Below are 20,555 nucleotides of genomic sequence, written 5' to 3' on the forward strand. Positions count from 1 at the left end.
TGTGTGGTGTGCAAGTGAGTGTGACCTGAGTGACGCCGGGGGTTGGCACAGCCGCCCGCACGGGGGGGGGGGGGGGGGGTCCCGGCTCAGGAGGCGCACAGCCCCGTCCTCCCCCATGCACGGGCCGTGCTGGGATCTGTGCGCACAGGGGCCGCCCCTGCTCCGGTGCCCAGAGGGCCTGCTCTCCCCAGGCGGGTCCGGCTTCGGACAGGGCGGGCCTCTGTGGCCCCGGAGCCGGCCCTCTGCCTGCCACTGTCCCCCCTGACCCCCCACAGGGCTGACCCCGGGCCTGGCACAGAGGTGTGACCACCGGGGTGTCTCCCCAGGGCGTCTGTGAGGAAATGACCTACGAGGAAATCCAGGATCACTACCCCCTGGAGTTCGCCCTGCGGGACCAGGACAAGTACCGGTACCGCTACCCCAAGGGGGAGGTAGGTGGGACTCCCGGCCTGTCCCCCCTGGGCGGGGGGAGGAGATCCCTTTCCCAGACGGCCCATCCTCACTGGCCCCCAGCGTCCCTCACGGTGACATGCCCCTGTCAGTGGAGGGGTGGCCCACTCCCCGTGGCTCCTCCCACCCTGAGGCCTCCCGCCCTTGCAGTCCTACGAGGACCTGGTGCAGCGCCTGGAGCCGGTCATCATGGAGCTGGAGCGGCAGGAGAACGTGCTGGTCATCGGCCACCAGGCGGTGATGCGCTGCCTGCTGGCCTACTTCCTGGACAAGGCGGCAGGTGCGGGCTGCCCCGGGGGGGGGGGGGGGGCGGGGGGGAGAGAGAGAGCGGGCTGCGACCCCCGTCTGTGCCCACAGAGCAGCTGCCCTACCTCAAGTGCCCGCTGCACACGGTGCTGAAGCTGACGCCCGTGGCCTACGGTAAGGCCGCTTCCTGTGCTCGGGCCTGGCTGTGTGCAGGGCCCAGGACTGTGCGGGAGCCACTGAGAGCCCCGGCCCCCCGCCCCCCCTTCCCAAGCGGCTTTCAGATGGTTCTGTCCCATTTCCGTGGCCGCAGGAAGCCTCCGGGGCCTCCGTCCCCATCGCCTCCCACATGACGGGCGCAAAGCCCCACAAAGCCCGCGCCCAGGACCAGCCTCTTACATGTCCTGGGCGCGGGTTCGACCACCTCTGCCCGGGGCTGGGACCTGGCAGCTTCCTGGAGCCCTGGGTGTGGGTGCGTCCCGGGGAGCCCCGCCTCAGTGGCGCCCGAGGGTGAGGACGGCGGGGGCACCGCTCCGTGTGGGAGACGGGGGTGGTTTGGGCCTGAGGACTGAGCCGGGACGCCCTGCGGGGCTAGGCCTGTGCTCCCCCCACCCCTCGGCCCGAGGCTGCACTGGGCATGGCATGCCTGGCAGGGGCCTGGCAGGGCGAGGGCGGGAGACCCGGGCGAGGGCCCATCAGGAGGGACGCACGTGCTCTCCCTCTGGCAGGTTGTAAAGTGGAGTCCATCTTCCTGAACGTGGGGGCTGTGAACACGCACCGGGAGAGGCCGCAGGTACCACAGGGCTGCTGGGGGGGGGGCGGGGGGGGGGGGCCAGCCGTCCCGGGCCAGGCCAGGCCCAGCTGCTCTCCGCTGCAGGGGAGGCTGTGGTCCGTGTGCGCTGCCTGGGGGGCGGGGGGGGAGGTCCCTGGAGCCCCACAGTAGACGCTGAGCCAGGGAGGGGTGCCCGCGGGGAAGGGGCGCCTTCAGACATTGCCTGTGTCTGTGGGGGGAGGGCCTGGGCGGGTTCCTGCAGGAGAGCAGTCGCCAGCTGTGCTCCCCACGTCTGTTTAAGGCAGGAGCTCCGCGAAGTGTCCCAGAACCGCTTTCTGGTCCCAGGGTACCTCTCCCACGGAGCCCGGGCACCCCCTCCACACCTGTTCCCCAGTCCCTGCAGCCAGGCGGCTGGGGCTGCACAGCGAGGGGCCAGGCCTGGGCAACCCCTTGGCCCCGAGCCCCTCAGGCCGAGATGTGTCCAGGGCCTGCCCTGAGGGTCCGGCCCAGCCCGTGGGCCACGCAGGCCACACGGAGTCTAACGGGTGCCTTTGTGCGGAGGCCTGACCGCTCCCCAAGGAGCAGGAGCGCGGCCTGGGGCGCCCTTCCCCTCTCCTGTTCCTGTGTGTCCAGCAGCCACGCACCCAGGGGTGCAGAGCCCTGGCTCAGGGGTAGGGGGTGGGGGCTGCGTCGGCAGCTGGGCTCCGGGAGGGAGAGGGAGCCCAGCGCCCACGTACTGTGGACAACAGTGGGGTCGCGGCGCTGTGGTCCCACGGGTGAAGGTCTGTTTGTTTTCGTGCAGAACGTAGACATCGCGAGGCCTCCAGAGGAGGCCCTGGTCACGGTCCCTGCTCACCAGTGACCCTGCCTCCTCCACGGCGACCCGGCGGCCATCTCTGCAGACAAGGTCATTCCAGGCCCTGGGCCGCCCGCAGGCACCAGGCAGGGGCCCCGTCCACGCCACCCGCTTCCTGCTGACGGCCGTGGGGCTGTCGCACCTGCTCTGCGGCCTGACCTGCAGCTGGAGACCCTCCAGCCACGCGGCCTGCTCTGCGGGCGGAATTTGCCGGCACTGGGCCTGCTGCGGCCCGTCGGCCTCGTGAAGCGGGCAGCCCCGTGTGGCCCAGCTGCTGGCCTGGGCCCGGAAGCCCTGCAGGCGCCCCGCTGGCCCGGGTGCGAGGAGAGCCCTGCCCACCGCCCTGCCAGGGACTGAGGGCTCCCACCATGGACAGCTGGCCAGGCCGTGTCTGAGCCGCTGGGGAGAGTGGGGGCTCGTGTCACGCGCAGGGAGCCGGCATCGCGGCCCCGCCCAGTCACACGGAGCCCCGAGGAGGAGCCCCGAGGAGGAGCCCCAAGGAGCTGCTGGCCAAGACCACCCCTGTGGTGGCTTCTCTCGTGCGTCACTCCGCCCGGCGCGCCTGCCCCGGACTCGGGGGGGCGGCCAGCACCGGGTGGATGGCCACGAGGGTCTGGATCTATGCTGTGCACCTGCCGCCCACAGTGCACCTCGCTGGTGCCAGGCCAGGGCCCCAAGCCTGCTTTGCACCTGCAGCCTTTCCTGGGGTGTCCCTGCAGGACACCCTGCCTTTCCCAGCGCCCAGGGCTCTGCAGCCGCAGGGGTGTGGGCAGCCCCTCCCGCCTCTCCCCGGGACGGTCTCCGCACGGCTGCCGCCTGGCTGCTCGGCGTGGCCAGCACAGTCATGTGTGGGTCGCAGGCGTTTTCCTCTCGCCCTGGAACAGGTGGGATGGGGTCTCGGCCGCACAGCACTCTGTGTCCAGGGCTCTTTGCAATAAATAGTTTTTAAAATCACAAGGATCCTCAGGCGAGGCTGCATTGTGTGGCAGCTCTGGGGACCCCATGCCGTGGTCTCAGTCTGTAGTGAGGTCCCAGGTCCCGCCCCCACCCCCGCCTGCCCTCTCGGGAAGGAAAACTGCGGTCCCCAGTGAGCCCGGCCCTCACCCCTGAGCCAGAGGCAGATGTGGGGGAGGGGCGGGTCTGGGGTGGAACATTAAGCACAGGGTTCCTGGGTCCCTGGAAAGTGGGTCCCAAATGCTGGCCTCCTTAGGGAGGAGAGCCAGGCTTTGTGTCAGGATGGCCCCGGCCCGCGTGGCTCAGGGGTTGAGCTTCAACCTAGGAACCAGGAGGTCACGGTTCGATTCCCAGTCAGGGCACAGGCCCGGGTTGTGGGCTTGAATCCCAGTGGGGGGCGTGCGGGAGGCAGCCGGTCCATGATTCTCTCTCCTCATTGATGGTTCTCCCTTTCCCTTCCTCTCTGAAATCAATAAAAATACATGTTTTTAAAAAAGAAGAAAGAGCCCTAACCAGTGTGGCTCAGTGGCTAGAGCGTCAGCCTGCGGACTGAAGGGTCCCGGGTTCGATTCCGGTCAAGGGCATGTACCTGGGTTGCGGGCACATCCCCAGTAGGGGGCGTGCAGGAGGCGGCTGATCGATGTTTCTCTCTCATCGATGTTTCTGACTCTCTATCCCTCTCCCTTCCTCTCTGTAAAAAATCAATAAAATATATTTTAAAAAAAAAGAAGAAGAAGAAAGAAAAAGAGCCATTAGCGCTGCTGGTTGGAGCGTCGTCCGCTGCAGGAAAGGTGGAGGGTTCAAGTCCAGGTCAGGGCACGCTTAAGCGGCAACCGATCGATGTTTCTCTCCCTCTCCCCTTCCATTTTCTAAAATAATAAATAATTTTAAAAGGAGTGTGTGTGTGTTGTCATGGGGAAGGGCCTGAGCATTTTGTGCTGCCGGGAACTAATGGCATCAGGCAGAATCAGAGGAGCTGAGTGATGAAACGTGCGGAGATTGGTCTCGGCAACGTGAGGTGCATTGCAGCAATCACGTCATGTTACTGAGCAAAGTGAGCTGTCAGCTGCGAGGGAGCCGCCAGCACCCAGGCCGCGCCCAGGCGTGCGGGCCCCGTTTCCTCACGGGGGAGCTTCCCGGGTGGCAGGCCCAGGCCGGCGTCTGCCACACCCGTGAGTGGCCACAGGCCTGGGGGTGGGGGCAGCGTCAACCTGTGCTATTGACACGGGGCCCCCTGCGAGGATGCCACCCCGCTCCCCGCAGGGCCTGGGCTGCTGACCTGATGTCTGGGGGGCGGGGGTGGGTGGGGGCATCCTCTCCTGCAGCCAGGTCTCCGTGGGCAGTCCTCTGGGTACCTTGTTCTACACCCCGGGGGGTCCCCCTGCGTCTCTCCACGCGTCTCCTCGGGCAGCTCAGCACTGCTCCTGGCCCTGCCACCCAGGCCCTGGTCTCTGCACTGAAATCAGGAACCATTTCTGCCCTGGCCAGTTTGCTCAGTGGATAGAGCATCAGCCTGTGGACTAAAAGGTCCCAGGTTCGATTCCGGTCAAGGGCACAGGCCCAGGTTGTGGGCTCGATCCCCAGTGAGGGGCATGCAGGAGTCAGCCGATCAATGATTCTCTCTCATCATTGATGTTTCTATCTCCCTCCCTCCCTCTCTCTGAAGTCAATAAAAATATATTAAAAAAAGAAGAAATCAGAAGCCATTTCAACTAGAATGTCTCCAGTCAGAAGCCCTGGCCCACGGAAAACAGTGACTATGGCGTTTGCCAGGGGTTGAACTGTGTCCCCCAACCACCACATTCACCCACCGAAGACTGCACCCCGGCACCTGGGTCCTCACAAGTGGAGTAGGTCCTACTGGGGCGGCTGGGCCCTCAATCCAAGCTCCCTGGCGCCTCCAGAGGGCGAGAGCGTGGCTGCAGACACCTGGGTTTCCAACGTCCAGTGCGACTGTGAGGCTAACCTGCAGCTGGAGCCGCTCCGGTGCGGTGCCGGCCCCGCAAACGCAGGCTTCCCAGAGGCGCTCCCCACGCAGGAACTCGCTGCCTGAGGCCTTGTTCAAGGAGCCGCTCGGCCCCCCAGGGCCTCGGGGAGCTGAGCTGTCTAACCAACTCACCCCACATTTGTTCTATTATTTTCTTCTTATTTTTGTTAGTCTTCACCTGAGGATGCTTTTCATTGGTTTTTAGAGAGAGGGAGAGACGGAGAGAAATGCCAACGTGAGAGAGACATTGATGGGCTGCCTCCTGCACGAGCCCCGACCAGGGCCCAGGCCGGGGAGGAGCCTGCAACCGAGGTATGTGGCCTTGACCAGAATCGAACCCAGGCCCCACTGGTCCGAAAGCCAGGGCTCTACCTGCTGAGCCACACCGGCTGGGCCCTCCCACATGTATTTTGAACGCACCAGTGGGTAGAGCATCGGCCTGCGGACTGTAGGGGCCCGGGTTCAATTCCAGTCAGGGCACATGCCCAGGTTGCGGGCTTGTTCCCCGGGGGGGGGGGGGGGGTGCAGGAGGCAGCCAATCAATAATTCCCTCTCTCCCTCTCCCTTCTTCTCTTAAATCAAAAATATAAAAAGGAGAAAAAGTTTATTAAAAAATTAACATTACAAAAAACAAAACCAAAGAAACCCGTGACACTCCGGTGCCCTGGACGATGGTCCCACAGCTGAGCCCACTGGCCAGGGCTCGGCTGCTGATGGGCTGGGCTCTGGCCGGGGAGTGAGCCTGTGGCCACTGTGCTTCCTGAGCTGAGGAGAGGGGCTGGGTGCGGGGTGCGCGGGGAGGGCAGGGCCCGACAGGCTCCATGTCCCGCTGGCCGCGCCTGGCCGAGGTCAGCCCGGGGCGGGGGCTGCACCCACACTCTGCCTGGCGCTGGCTTTTGGGCGTCACTGGGTATGGCTCCCCTGGGCAGCCCCAGGCGCGGCGTCCAGGCTGTACGCACAGGTTCCAGCCCTGCCGGCCGGTGTGGCTCAGGGGTGAGCGTCCACCTCTGAACCAGGAGGTCAGGGTGCGCTTCCCGGTCAGGGCACATGTTGGAAAAAAAGGCTCCAGCCCCAAACTGGTTCTCCTAGGCTGGGGGTTTGGCTCAGCGGCTGGCACTGGAGGTGGGGCCTGTGGGAGGGAAGAGGGGTCAGTGCCGGCATAGCGGCCACGAGGTCCCCTCTCCCCCACCCCCCCGCCGGGGGAGGGGCACAGACAGAGGCCATCCGTGAGCCAGAAAGCTCACTCTCATCAGAGAATCTTCTGGCACCTTTTAAAAATATAGATATTTTTATTGATTTCAGAGAGGAAGGGAGAGGGAGAGACATCTCTGATGAGAGAATCACGCATCGCCTGCCTCCTGCAGGCCCCCGGCTGGGGAGCGAGCCCAAAACCCCGGCTCCTGCCCTTGACTGGACTCCAGCCGTGACCTCCTGGCTCCTAGGTCGCCCGGCGGGGTTGGCACCTTTTTTTTTTTTAATTAAATCTTTATTGGCTTTAAAAAATTTTAATGTTTTTATTGATTTTGGAGAGAGGAAGGTAGAGAGAGGGGAACAGCAATTGACTGCCTCCCATAGGCGCCCGGGCGATGGAACCCGCTCCCCGCGGGCCTCCGGGGCTGCGGGCGTCTGGAGCCGCCGGTGGTGCTGGGCACCACGGCCCCGCGCGGAGGGCAGCCGGCGCCCTGTGCCCGGGGCTGCCGATCCGATCGTCTCCCAGGCCAGGCCCCCGCCAGGGCTGAGCCGCTGGGACGGGGCTGGAGGCCCTAGGAATAGGGGCGCCCCCAGGGGCTGAACTGCGTCACGTCCTCTGGGCCCGGGACCTGTCAGGCTCGGGACTAGGCCCCAAAGGGGCCTGGGTTGGTTGTGTGCCTACTGTGTGCCAGCTGCTGGGCGCCGCCTTCTGTGTGCAGCCTTCTGTGTGCCGCCTGCTGTGTGCCACCTGCTGTGCACCAGCTGCTGGGCGCCGCCTGCTGTGTGCCGCCTACTGTGTGCCAGCTGCTGGGCGCCGCCTGCTGTGTGCCGCCTACTGTGTGCCACCTACTGTGTGCCAGCTGCTGGGTGCCGCCTGCTGTGTGCCGCCTGCTGTGTGCCGCCTACTGTGTGCCGCCTACTGTGTGCCACCTACTGTGTGCCAGCTGCTGTGTGCCGCCTGCTGTGTGCCGCCTACTGTGTGCCACCTACTGTGTGCCAGCTGCTGGGCGCCGCCTGCTGTGTGCCGCCTACTGTGTGCCGCCTACTGTGTGCCGCCTACTGTGTGCCACCTACTGTGTGCCGCCTGCTGTGTGCCGCCTGCCTACTGGGCGCCGCCTACTGTGTGCCGCCTGCTGTGTGCCAGCTGCTGGGCGCCAAGGTCCGCCTGGGCCACCGCACCTGCCAGGCGCCTCGGGGCGGAGGGTCCGCCGGGCACGTGGGCCGCGGGCAGGGGCGCCCTGGGCAGCGAGGCATCGCGCGGGGGCGGGGCCTCCTCCCTCCCCTCCCTCCCCCTCCCTCCCCTCCCTCCTCCTCCCTCCCTCCCCCTTCCCTCCCCTCCCTCCCCCTCCCTCCCCCTCCCCTCCCTCCCTCCCCCGCCCCCTCCCTCCCCCGCCCGCCGGGGCGGGGCTCGGGGCCGCGGGCGGGCGGGGCGGGCGGACCGGTGTTCCCGCGGGTCGCCGAGACGCGCTGCACTCGAGCCGGCGTTTCCGGCGGGCGGCCCAGCTGCGCGTCCGTCCGTCCAGCGCTCACCATGGCCGCGCCGGCGCCGCGGGTGCTGCTGCTGCTGCTGCTGCTGCTGCCTCCGGGGGGTGAGCCTGGGGGTCCCGGCCGCGGGGGGCGCGGCAGCCACGGCCTCGCCGACGGCCCGAGCCCAGCAGCGCCCCCAGAGCTCCCCAGCCGGACCCTGAACCCGAGTGTTAGCCAACCTCGGCCTGACCCCCGCCCCTGACCCCGGACCCCAGGCCGCCGCCGCCATCGTCTCCGGGGGCTGGGGTGGCGGCTGGTCCCGGATGTCCGGGTGGCCCCCCGGGGCTGGGGGCGACGCCCTGCCCTCCCTCGGCCTCTGTTTGGGCTGGAGCCCCGCCCTGTCCCCCCCCCCAGGCCTGTGATCCGGAGACAGAACTGCCCCGTGTGTTGGTTGGTTGACTGTAAATTCTTTTAAAATGATTGATTCTGGAGAGAGGAGGGGGGACGGGAAACAGGGATTTGCTGACCTGCTCGGTGCCTTCGCGGGCTGGACCTCCTCAGGCCTGAGGGCTGCACCCCAGCCCGGGCCTGGGCTGACTGTGGCCTGAAGATCTGCAGGGGGGGCCGGGCTGGCCGTTAGGGTGAGGGATTGGCACCCCCAGCCCCAGCCCAGGAAGCCGGCGGGGAGGGGACTTCCTCAGGGAAAGGGCCTTATTTCCGGGGGGGCTGGGTGGGAACTGAGCGGGCAGAGCCTGGCCCGGGGAGCCTGGAACGAGTGTGCGAGGGTCAGAGGACACAGTCGCGGGCTCTGGGCCGAGGGGCACAGGTGTGTTTGGCCCCAGCGTCGAGCTCTGGGCCATGCTGAGTGCCCGCCGGCCTGGGCTGGCTGGCCTGTCCCACCCGCTGCCCTCAGCTGTGCCCCGAGCAGGACTCTGTCTGGAGCTGCCAGGGACGGAGGAGGGCCTCCCACTGCCTCCGTCCATAGCTCTTCCCACGGTCAGTCCGTGGGCGGCCGCTTGCTCTCCGATGGCCCCAGGTACCAGGTGCCCTGACCAGGCCGGGCTCTGGCGTCTCCAGGTGACAGCGCCACCCCTCAGGCCTCTCCCCAGCCTGCCAGTCGTTGGCGTCTCGGGGGACCGGCTGGCTCCATTGGGGACCTGTCCAGGCGGAACCCTGAACTGCCCGTCCTGCTGGCGGGCACCGGCCCTGTGCTGCGGTGGCTTCAGGATGCGTGGGAACACGGCTGTAGCATCTGGCTGGGAGGTTGCAGACCTCCTGGCACCCGAAGTCCTGGGCCATTGTCCACACTGTGTCCTGAGGCTCTGTCCTCACCCCGGCCTGCGGGAGGCCCTTCATCCCACCTGTGTGTCCGAGAGCCTGGGGACGGGTTCTGGGCCTCGGAGCCCTGGCCCCCGAGGGCATGCGCATTGCCCAGGCACCGCTGCAGCCCCGCGCAGGGCTGGGCCCGGGAACACCTGTGGGTGTGACTGTAGCCGCTGGTGAGTCATCAGGAGACTGCGCCGTGAGTCGGGGCTGGGCCCCTGAATGTGGAGTCCAGCAGGGGCTGAGCTGCTGTGGCTGAGGGCGGGGAGAGGGGATGAGGATCAAGAACTGGCCGGGCCCTGCCAGGTGGCTCAGCTGGTTGGAGCAGCCTCACGCACACCACCAGGTTGCGGGTTCGATTCCCATCAGGGCACACACCTCAGCTGCAGGTTTGATCCCCAGTTGGGCTAGGGACCCAGTTGGGATGTTTCTCTCTCACATGGATGTTTCTCTATTTCTCTCGCTCTAAAAATCACTGAAAACATATACTTGGGTGAGGATTAAAAAAAATAAATTGGCCGGCCCAATGCCTGGTCCCCCGCAGCTAGTTCAGCTGTGTGATGGGGGCCTGGGCAGCCCGGAGGAGGCCGTGAAGGACGAGGTGTGAGGCGAGGATGGGAACAGGAAGGGGGGCCGAGTGTGGATGGGCTGGGAAGTGGGTTGTCCTTCCAGACCCTCTGCCTCTGGGCCCTGCTCTGTGGGCCGTGGACTTGGCCCTCGCGCCGTGTGCACCGGCAGGGCTGAGGGCACGACTGGCCCAGTCAGACTCACCTAGAAAGTTCACTCCCCATCAGAAGGCAAGCAGGCGGGGGGGGGGGCGGGGGGAGTAGGTTGGCGGGGGGGGGGGGGCGCTGTGCCTGGGACGTGGCCGGGGCCTGGCGTGAGGCTTCCCCTTTGGCCACCGGTGAGCAGGCGTCTCCGCTCCAGCCCACAGCGAGGTGTGCATGTTGGCCGGTGGAGACAGCTTCTCCCCCAAGACCTGCCCCATGTTCTGCTGTGGCACCTGCTACAACCAGTACTGCTGCTCCGACATCCTGAAGTCCGTCTGGAACAAGGAAGGCTGTGCCGACAATCAGGACAGGTGGGTGCGCCAGGGGTCACGGTGGGATCGCCTGGGGTCACGGTGGAAGCACCAGGGGTCTCGGTGGGGGCGCCAGCAGGGCTGAGCAGGGAAGGGAATGGCCTTGCCCCTCTGGCTTCTCAGCACTTCCAAGATGGTGGAGGACACCCGGCCCGTGTGGCTCAGTGGACCGTGAGCGTCCACCTAGGAACCGGGAGGTCATGGTTCGATTCCCGGTCAGGGCACAGGCCCGGGTTGCGGGCTCGATCCTCAGTAAGGGGCGAGCAGGGGGCAGCTGATACATGATTCTCCCTCATCATTGATGTTTCTTTCTCTCCTTCTCCTTTCTTCTCTGAAATCAGTAAGAAATTAAAATTAAAAAAATAAACGATGGAGAGGGCATTGGGCCAGGGGGGCTGGACGCCCACACCCTGTTCTGTTCGCCCCTCGCCCGCTCTCCCCTCCCCGGAGGCCCCGCTCACCCAGCCGGGGCTGAGCAGGGTTCCCCGCTGGTCCCGTGCTCACCCTTGGGTGTACTTACACCAGCGTGTCCTCCGGTGGGCACCTGGGCGTGTGTGCCCACAGTACACGCAGGCACCTGGAGGGTTGTATGTGGTTTGTGCAGGTACCATCTTGTGGGCCCTGGAGGGCACGGGGAGGGCAGAGCAGCGACTGGCCCAGTCAGTGTGCCATGCTGTGCCCTCCTGCTGTGGCCCATGGATTCACCCTGCACTTTTTTGTTGGGAGTCAGTTATCCTCACGTGCATTTTGGCAGACTCCAAGGAGTTTCTGCTATTCTGAGAGAGATTAAGAACTTTCTCGCTCTCACTCTCTCTGTTAACAGATCTTTTAAAAGAAACACATTTCTGCCTGGCTGGTTTGGCTCGGTGGATACAGTGTTGGCTTGCGGACTGAAGGGTCCTGGGTTCGATTCCGGTCAAGGGCACACACCCAGGTTGCGGGCTCGATCCCTAGTAGGGGGCGTGCAGGAGGCAGCCAATCAGTGATTCTCTCTCATCATTGATGTTTCTAACTCTCTCTTCCTCTCTGAAATCAATAAAACTATATTAAAAAGAAAAGAAAAACAATTAAAAAATAAGTAAATAAAAAAAACACATTTCTTCTGGATAAACATCTAGGAGTGGAATTGCTGAGTCATTGAGTGAAGGTGTTCTGTTTTGGCAGATTCTTCCAGTTTTGTTTTTTTAAATACATACACAGACACACACACACACACACACACACACACACACAGACACGTATGTATGTATAATTGATTTCAGAGAGAGAGAGAAACATCAATGATGAGAGAGAATCATGGATCGGCTGCCTCCTGCACGTCCCTGAGTAGGGATCGAGCCCACAACCCAGGCATGTGCCCTTGGCCGGAATCGAACCCGGGACCCTTCAGTCCGCAGGCTGACGCTCTATCCATGGAGCCAGCCGGCCTGGGCGAGAGAGGACGTTTATGAAGCTGGGACAGCGGAACAGGAAGGGCTGGGACAGAAAAGCAACAGGAAGGGGCCCAGGCAGGGCTGCCCTTGGCTCATGGGGAAGTCAGAGAAAAGGGGGCCTGGGAGACAGGGTCAGGGGTCAGCCCCGGACGAGCTGCTGCTGCCCGTTGCTCCCCTGGTTGCAGGCCTCGTGGGGACCCTTAGAACTCAGGGAGGAAAGAAATCCGCTGAGAAAGAGGGGGGGACGGCCTGGGGGCTCCAGAGGGAGCCGCTGGCTGCTTCCCCTGCTTCCCACGGCTGCAAGCTTCACCGAGGTCCTGTTTTTCTACCTTGAATGGCAGGTCTGCTGGTGTCAGGTTTTCCTGGGCTTTGTTTGTCTGAAAATGCCTTTATTTCCCCTTCCTTCTTAAAGGATATTTTCCTACGGTTACAGATTTCCGGGTGGGCAGTGATCAACGTCTTTCAGTACTTTAAAGCTTTTATCCCATTGCCCCCTGGCGTCTGTGGTTCCGGTGGGGAAAGCAGCTGCCAGTGGTGTTACTGCTCCTCTGCGAGCGGACGTGCCTTTTCTCTGCCTGCTTTTAAGACGTGCTCCCGGGAGGTGCCGAGGCGTGGTTTTCTTTGAGTTTCTGCTGCGTGAGGTCTGCCGCGCTCAGGAGCCATGGCTTGTTCACCAGCTTTGGGAAACGGGCGGCCAGGTCCCTGAAAGGGTCGCGTCTGCCCCGCTCCCTCCTTCCTCTCCGTTTAGGTCTCCGCCTACAGCGCCGTCAGGCCTTCTGCAAACTGTCCTCCGCGTCTCACCGACTGAGTTCTGTGTTGGCATCGACCATCTCTTTGTGTCCTTGGGCTTCCGTGTACGTACGTTGGTTTTGACCCGCCCTCCCGTTCACGGATTGTACCCTTAGCTGTGTCTAATCCTTCCTTTTTTCTTTTAAAATGTTTTGTTACATCCTCACCTGAGGATGTTTTTCCATTGGTTTCCAGGGAGAGAGGGAGAGAGAGGGAAAGACGGAGAGAAACATGGATGTGAGAGAAACACACCGATGGGTTGCCTCTTGCACTCGCCCTCACCGGGGCCCGGGCCGGGGAGGAGCCTGCAACCGAGGTACCCGCCCTTGACCGGCATGGAACCCGGGACCCTTCGGTCCGCAGGCCGAGGCTCTATCCACTGAGCCGCACCAGGAGGCTCTCATTATTAATCGGCTGTGTTATTTTTTAGTCTTGGAACTGTATTATTATTATTTTAAATATTTCAGTTTCTCTTGAACTGTTCCAGCTTTTCTTTAATCTCCTTGAACAGTGTGTACTGTTGTTTCATGTCAGCGTCTGATACCCCAGGTTGGAGGCCCCCGCGTTTCTGCTGTCCGTAGTGTCTGTTGTTTTCTGTTCAGGCTGTCGGGTCGGGCGATCGCGGACACTTTGGATTGTGTGTCTGACATGGCGTCTGCCAAGTGGAGTGTAGAAACGTGGAGCTTGGGGTGTCCTCCCGGGGGCACTGCAGGGGCCTTCGTCAGGGCCCCGGGCGCTCAGAGCAGCCGCCTGATGGCGGAGACCAGAGGGAGGGGGAGAAGCGGGCTGTCTCCTCAGTGTCCCCCTTCCTCATGGGGGCAGCTTCCCAGGCTGAAGTCTAAGTGGTGGGCTTCGTTGGGGCCTCCCACCCGGTGGGCCCTGGGTTTCGTCCTCCCGCTTGAGGCTTTGGGAGGCTCTGCCCAGCCTCGCGGCTGCCACCTGACATTGGCGATGCCCCCGGGAGAGAGTCTCAGGTACCAGACTCACCCCCTGGATTTTCCGTCCCAGCCTTCCCGCCACTGGGTCCCAGCTGGGTACTCCCCACTATGCCAGTTTGCCAAAGCTTGCACACTGATTTTTTAAAATATATATATTTTATTGATGTTTTACAGAGAGGAAGGGAGAGGGACAGAGAGCCAGAAACATCGATGAGAGAGAAACATCGATCAGCTGCCTCCTGCACACTCCCTACTGTGGAGGTGCCCGCAACCAAGGTACATGCCCTTGACCAGAATCGAACCTGGGACCCTTCAGTCCGCAGGCCGATGCTCTATCCACTGAGCCAAACTGGTTAGGGCCACACTGATTTTTTGAAAAAATATATTTTTATTGATTTTAAATAATTTTAGCGAGAGAGGAAGGGAGAGAGAGAAACATCGATATGAGAGAGAAACATGGATCAGCTGCCTCCCCCACACACTCTGACCCAGGATTGAACCCAAAACCTGAGTATATGTCCTTGACCAGAATGGAACCGGGACCCTTCAGTCCGAGGGCTGACACTCAACCCGCTGAGCCAACCCGGCCAGGGTGCGGCTGTTATTATTTTTAAAATCTCTGTTGTGCCTACAGCCACTTCCCCTTCTTTCCTTCTGCATGTTTTTCCTTTGGTATCGTTTCCCCTTTTCATGGTGGTTAGTCTTGCCAGATGTCTTCCAGCTCCGGTTCTGTTCCTCTTCTCTGACTTTCTGTGGCTGCTTTAACTTGGCACTTACCTTTCTTAAGTCCTTCCTTCTGTGGGAGTTCGCACTATTTTCCCGCCTTCCTGAGTGTAATACCGTCTCACTATTAACGTTCTGTTCCTTCGGGATTTATTTAACCCACTGGTTGTTTTGTTTTTTTAATTTAAATATTTTTGTGCCAGATTAATTCATTTCCAAGGTCTGAGTTATTTTTGGCATTTTTTTTTTAAACACTGTGGCATTGTAATCTTCTATTACTGATTTTAAAAATATATATTTTATTGATTTTTTTACAGAGAAGAAGGGAGAGGGATAGTTAGAAACGTCGATGAGAGAGAAACATCGATCAGCTGCCTCCTGCACATCTCCTACTGGGGATGTGCCCGCAACCCAGGTACATGCCCTTGACCGGAATCGACCCTGGGACCTTTCAGTCTGCAGGCTGACGCTCTACCCACCAAGCCACACCAGTCAGGGCCTGTTACTGATTTTTAACTCCATCCCATTGTGGTCAGAGAAGGTACTTTGTATGACAGCTGTCTTTTCAAATCTGTAGCGACTTGTGTTGTGGCCTCACGTGTGGTCTGTCCTGGGGAAGGTCCCGTGTGCACTTGAGAAGAATGCATGGCATTGTCGCCCGAGACCCTGGGAGTGTGCGGGCCATCCGCCCTCAGGACGCCCGTCCCCGTCCCGGGTTGGCTCCTGTGCGAGCTCCGTGCGCTAACGTGTGTGTGTGTGTGTGTGTGTGCGTGTGTGTGTGTGTGTGCGCGCGCGCTCCTGGCGTGCTGGCGGGGTGGGTTGTGTTAATCATGGGCTTTTCTCTTTGCAGCTTGGCCAGTGTCAGGAATAACATGGTGGAGACGTCGCTGAAGTACACCGACATAGACACCAACCCCCTGCCAGGGTAAGTACAGCCAGCGGGTTGGGGTGTCTTTCTGGCGGAGGTGTCAAGGGGGCTCAGGGGGAGTGGGGACGGGGGCTGTGGGGACTGGGAGGAGACAGAGTCATGGGGTGGAGCCCCCCAAAAGCGTCCCCTGGGAGCCCTCACCATGTCTTGATCCTTATGCTGGGAAGTTGTATCCTTATCATTGTGTTGGGGCTGGGAGTGACCCTGGTTGGGGGTTGGGATTTGAAAGGCCAAGGGTGGGTGTTCACATTGACTCAGTGACGGGTGGGCGCACCGAGCAGAGGGGGACACAGTGCTGGGTGATGGTGGTGCGTGTACGGGGACGGGCGCACCGAGCAGAGGGGGACACAGTGCTGGGTGATGGTGGTGCGTGTACGGGGACGGGCGCACCGAGCAGAGGGGACACAGTGCTGGGTGATGGTGGTGCGGTTACGGGGACGGGCGCCTGAGCAGACGGGGACACAGTCTGGGTGATGGTGGTGCGTGTACGGGACGGGCGCACCGAGCAGACGGGGACACACTGGGTGATGGTGGTGCGTGTACGGGGACGGGCGCACCGAGCAGAGGGGGACACAGTGCTGGGTGATGGTGGTGCGTGTACGGGGACGGGCGCACTGAGCAGAGGGGGACACAGTGCTGGGTGATGGTGGTGCGTGTACGGGGACGGGCGCACTGAGCAGAGGGGGACACAGGCTGGGTGATGGTGGTGCGTGTACGGGGACGGGCGCACTGAGCAGAGGGGGACACAGTGCTGGGTGATGGTGGTGCGTGTACGGGGACGGGCGCACTGAGCAGAGGGGGACACAGTGCTGGGTGATGGTGGTGCGTGTACGGGGACGGGCGCACCGAGCAGACGGGGACACAGTGCTGGGTGATGGTGGTGCGTGTACGGGGTGGGCGATGGGGCAGAGGGGGACACAGTGACGGGTGATGGTGGTGCGTGTACGGGGCGGGCGCACCGAGCAGACGGGGACACAGTGCTGGGTGATGGTGGTGCGTGTACGGGGCGGGCGCACCGAGCAGACGGGGACACAGTGCTGGGTGATGGTGGTGCGTGTACGGGGCGGGCGCACCGAGCAGACGGGGACACAGTGACGGGTGATGGTGGTGCGTGTTCGGGGACGGGCGCACCGAGCAGACGGGGACACAGTGCTGGGTGATGGTGGTGCGTGTACGGGGACGGGCGATGGGGCAGAGGGGGACACAGTGACGGGTGATGGTGGTGCGTGTACGGGGTGGGCGCACCGAGCAGACGGGGACACAGTGACGGGTGATGGTGGTGCGTGTACGGGGACGGGCGATGGGGCTGGCTCCCGGCACATCCGGGAAGGCCAGGCAAACCAGCTTCCCTTTTCACCTTTTGTACTCTTTTTGCCGTAAAATCCAGGTAATCCTTTATCTTCTTTGGGCCCCATTTCACCCTTTAATCTTGGCATTCCTGAAGCCCAGGAAAACCAGGAAGTCACATATATCTGTATCTATCTACCTATAAATCCATATATCTGTATCTATCTACCTATAAACCCATATATCTGTATCTATCTATCTATCTATTTTAAATGTTTTTAGTGATTTTATTGAAGGGCGAGGGAGAGAGATTGAAACATTGATGAGAGAGAAACATCGATCGGCTGCCTCCTGCACAGCCCCCACTGGGGATCGAGCCTGCAACCTGGGCATGTGCCCTGACACCCACATTGTAATTATCTCCGTATTATGCTTGGGCCCTTTGAGCCATAAGTCTCTCTGGTATAAAAGATATACTAGGCCTGGCTGGTTTGGCTCAGTGGACAGAGCGTCGGCCCGCAGACCGAAGGGTCCCAGGTTCGATTCCGGTCAAGGGCACGTATCCTGGCCCTGGTTAGGGCCCGTGCAGGTGGCAACCAATGAATGTGTCTCTCTCCCTCCCTCCCACTTTCTCAAAAAAAAGAAAAAAATCAATGGAAACATAGGGTCCGAGAGGATTAACAAAACAAAACAAACAAATAAGACGCCGGCCTGAGGTTAGGCCCGAAGAGCCGTGGCTGGAGGAGGGGGTGGTTCTGTGGACAGTGGCCCCGCGGCCTCTGGTCATGAATCCCGAGTGGGCAGGTCCCGTTTCTGCGAAGAGGATTCTCTTTCTGTTTTGTTTTACGTTTCAGGGAGGAGGGGGGAGGAGGGGAGAAGCGAGGATGGACCCCCAGAGGCTCACCGCGCTCAGCAGCCCCCGCCCCGTGCAGGTCCCCCCAGGTCGCACCGGCTGTGGCTTTAAGAGGCCCCAGCTTCCTGCTCTGACGTCAGGGGAGGCAGGGCCAGGGGTTCACTTTCCTTTTCCCCGAAAGAGGTGTCGAAAGAGGCGGCGAGAGGAAAGGGGAGGAGATGACACGGAGTGACAGGATGGGAGCGGGCAGTCGGCGGAGGGCCTGAGCGAGAGAGGCTGACATGGGGTGAGCGTGGGCACCGCGTGTGTGTGTGGCACGGACGGACGGACGGACGGACGGGGGAGCCGAGAGCGCCGCCTGCCCTCCCGGGCACAGCCTGGGGGAGTGTGTCCCCCTCCTGGCGATGCGGGGCCTCGGCGGCGGGAAGGCGCCTGCTGGCCGGCCGCATGCCCCGCGAGTGCGGGCACTTGGGGTGCAGCGTAAGGGTCTGTCCATCTGCCCCCACACCAGGCGCCGTCTGGGCTGAGGAACCCCCGGGGCAGGGGGCCCTGTAGGCCCTGAAAGCCCGAGCGGTGACCCTCGGCCCAGCCTGCTTCCTGGGAGAGCCTGGCTCTCGGGGGGGGGGGAGGGCGGCGGGGGGGCCCTTCGTTTTCCCACCGGGAGGCCCAGGGGTGCGGGGTGCACGTGAGCACCTGGCGCGGGCACCCCGGGACGGCCCTGCCCGGATGGGAGCCTGCAGCGCCGAGGCCGGCCCCTCCCCTCCCGCTGCCCCGGCTCCGCGTCCTGGCCGGTGGGCTCCGGGCAGGACTGGGTGCGTCTCGCCCATCACCGAGCCTTTGACGTAAAGCACAGCGCCGGCTGCGGTTTGCGGTCGATGACCAGGCGCTGGGGGTTGGCGGTGGACGAGACGGGGCGCTGGGCGGGGGGTGAGGGGGGGCAGACTCAGCCGGTCCGCCCGGAGGAAACCGAGGTTGGGGTTCCAGCCACACGCCCGGAAGCGCCCCGCCCGCGCAGCCCAGCGTTTCCTCCTTCGGGGGGGCGCCCGGGGGGCGGGGTCCTGGCTGGGCCGAGGCCCCGGGTCATGCCGGCTCTTTGGCAGGTCCGGGGCCACCATAGCCATCGGCCTGACCATCTTTGTGCTCTTCATTGTCACCATCATCGCGTGCTTCACCTGCTCCTGCTGCTGTTTGTACAAGATGTGCTGCCCCCCCCGCCGTAAGCACGTCCCGAGGGAGCGCCCGGGCCCTGATTGGGTTACGCTGGAGGGAAGGCGGGGCCACGGGCGCCCAGGGCCCTGATTGGGTTACGCTGGAGGGAGGGCGGGGCCATGGGCGCCCAGGGCCCTGATTGGGTTACGCTGGAGGGAGGGCGGGGCCACGGGCGCCCGGGCCCTGATTGGGTTACGCTGGAGGGAAGGCGGGGCCACGGGCGCCCAGGGCCCTGATTGGGTTACGCTGGAGGGAGGGCGGGGCCATGGGCGCCCGGGCCCTGATTGGGTTACGCTGGAGGGAAGGCGGGGCCACGGGCGCCCAGGGCCCTGATTGGGTTACGCTGGAGGGAGGGCGGGGCCACGGGCGCCCAGGGCCCTGATTGGGTTACGCTGGAGGGAGGGCGGGGCAAGCCGCGGGTCCTGACAGATTCTCTTCACAGCGGTTGTGACCACCAACACGTCCACCACGGTGGTGCACGCCCCCTACCCTCAGCCTGCAAGCGTGCCACCCAGCTACCCCGGGCCGTCGTACCAGGGCTACCACCCCATCGCCCCCCAGCCAGGGATGGTGGCGGCACCCTACCCGACGCAGTACCCACCCCCGTACCCCGCCCAGCCCGTGGGCCCGCCTGCCTACCACGAGACCTTGGCTGGTGAGTCCAGTGCCGCTCTGACCCTGCCCGGCTCCGGCTCCCGCTCCCGCGGCGCCCGCAGCCACTCTGCCCTCTCTGTTTCCAGGGGGTGCAGCCATGGCCTATCCTGCCAGCCAGCCTCCTTACAACCCAGCCTACATGGACCCCCCGAAGGCCACCCGCTGAACGCACTGCATCTCTGGCTGCCACTTGATGCGTCGCGCGCGCGCGCGCGCGCGCGCGCGCGTGTGTGTGTGTGTGTGTGTGTGTGCGCTTGTGCGGCTATGCAGGCACAGCCTTTCAACCCGTGCGGTGTGTGTGTCCTGTTTATACACGTGATGATGACAAGGTGGGGACGAGCCTCACCAGAGTTGCTGGAACCATCCTTTGTTCTCTTCCTCACTTCAAATTATGCTTCCTTGAAATCCCAAGCAAAACTCAAAGAATGGGGTGAGTTCCTGGCCAGACCGCCCGGGAGACCGGGGGGTCGTCACTCGGACAGCCCCGCCTTTTGTGGGCAGCGAGCGCACATGCTCGGGCTCTGCAGTGGCCAGCCCGCCTGAGGCCATGCCTGCCCCCAGGTGTGGCCTCCCTCACAGAACAGAGCTCCTGCAGGGCGGTGAGTGGGGCCGGGGTAAGCTGGGTTTTGATCCCATCGTTCCCTGGAGCCAGGCCCTGGGACCACCTGGAGGCCGCATCCGCCTCGGTGCTGGCTGCCCTGGCCCCCGACACAGGTGGACAGGGTGGCCGTTGTCCACCTACACACTCAGGTGTCCTCCCTGCAGTGTCTTTGTTGTACTTTTATCCAAACTTTTTTTTGCCTCTTTTGTTTTAAAATGTATGTGATAGTTGCTGAGGCTGAAACCCCTGGGTCCCAGAGGGACATTGGCCCAGAGGAGAGGGACCATCTGACCTGACAGTTCCCGTCTCCCTCACACCAGCTCCTGGAGCCTCGTTCCATTGTCCTGGCAGCAGGGACACTGGGCCACCAGCCTCTGAACCAAGGTGGGGGGCCCTGGGTGGCCGCTGGCCCAGATACGAATACCTCAGTGTCCCCAGCCCTCTGTGACTGTCTCACCAGATCTGTCTCAACTTTGTACTGTTGATGCGTTTCTGAGTCTGGGAGCTGTACCTTGGTTTATAATAAATGCAGACATTTTGAGCTACTGGCCCTTCCTTCTTTAAAAATGGACTTTTAGAAGATGGGAAAGGAACATCAACGCAAGAACAAATAATTTGGCTGCCTCCTGCATGCTTCCTACTGGGGATCAAGCTGGCAACCCGGGCATGTGCCCTCACCAGGAGTCGAACCAGCAGCCTTTTGGTGCCCAGGAGGTCACTCAACCAACTCAGCTGCACCGGCCAGGGCTGCCTGGGGCACTGGGCCTGGTACCGTTCCCATCCAGCACTTGGGCTCAGACGTCTGACCGTCCTGCG

The 20,555-nt window shown here is 62.8% G+C and overlaps 2 protein-coding genes across 8 annotated transcripts in view; both read left to right on the plus strand.

Moving 5' to 3' along the window:
• PFKFB4 (6-phosphofructo-2-kinase/fructose-2,6-biphosphatase 4) overlaps positions 1–4,171 on the plus strand; it is a 29,969-nt gene extending 25,798 nt beyond the window's left edge. For 3 of the 7 annotated variants that reach the window (XM_036333646.1, XM_036333644.1, XM_036333649.1), the window contains exons 10-14: positions 327–431; positions 601–730; positions 808–870; positions 1,422–1,486; positions 2,268–3,275. In XM_036333646.1, the coding sequence (XP_036189539.1) occupies positions 327–431; positions 601–730; positions 808–870; positions 1,422–1,486; positions 2,268–2,327 (423 nt within the window). In that variant the 3' untranslated portion in view covers positions 2,328–3,275. Of the gene's footprint in view, positions 1–326; positions 432–600; positions 731–807; positions 871–1,421; positions 1,487–2,267; positions 3,276–4,003 lie in introns of those variants that run through there. The other 4 variants (XR_004971672.1, XM_036333645.1, XM_036333647.1 and 1 more) reach the window with 4 other exon arrangements.
• Positions 4,172–4,314: 143 nt separating this feature from the next.
• Positions 4,315–20,284, plus strand: SHISA5 (shisa family member 5). The gene is made up of 9 exons (XM_036333827.1): positions 4,315–4,447; positions 5,180–5,261; positions 7,216–7,669; positions 7,862–8,042; positions 10,171–10,324; positions 15,058–15,132; positions 18,376–18,491; positions 18,927–19,139; positions 19,225–20,284. Exons 1-9 carry the CDS (start codon positions 4,315–4,317, stop codon positions 19,302–19,304), a joined length of 1,488 nt encoding a protein of 495 aa, XP_036189720.1. The 3' UTR covers positions 19,305–20,284.
• The last annotated feature ends 271 nt before the right edge of the window (positions 20,285–20,555 follow it).

This window comes from Myotis myotis, unplaced genomic scaffold (genome assembly GCF_014108235.1).
Source record: "Myotis myotis isolate mMyoMyo1 unplaced genomic scaffold, mMyoMyo1.p scaffold_m19_p_13, whole genome shotgun sequence".
Taxonomy (NCBI): domain Eukaryota; kingdom Metazoa; phylum Chordata; class Mammalia; order Chiroptera; family Vespertilionidae; genus Myotis; species Myotis myotis.

What these genes read in the sequence shown, in the direction of transcription:
- SHISA5 (XM_036333827.1), top strand. Translation starts at nt 4,315, where the DNA reads ATGTTACTGAGCAAAGTGAGCTGTCAGCTGCGAGGGAGCCGCCAGCAC. An exon ending in TGTGCCGACAATCAGGACAG is followed by an intron (nt 10,325 to 15,057) that starts GTGGGTGCGCCA and finishes TTCTCTTTGCAG; the next exon opens with CTTGGCCAGTGTCAGGAATA. An exon ending in CTACCACGAGACCTTGGCTG is followed by an intron (nt 19,140 to 19,224) that starts GTGAGTCCAGTG and finishes CTCTGTTTCCAG; the next exon opens with GGGGTGCAGCCATGGCCTAT.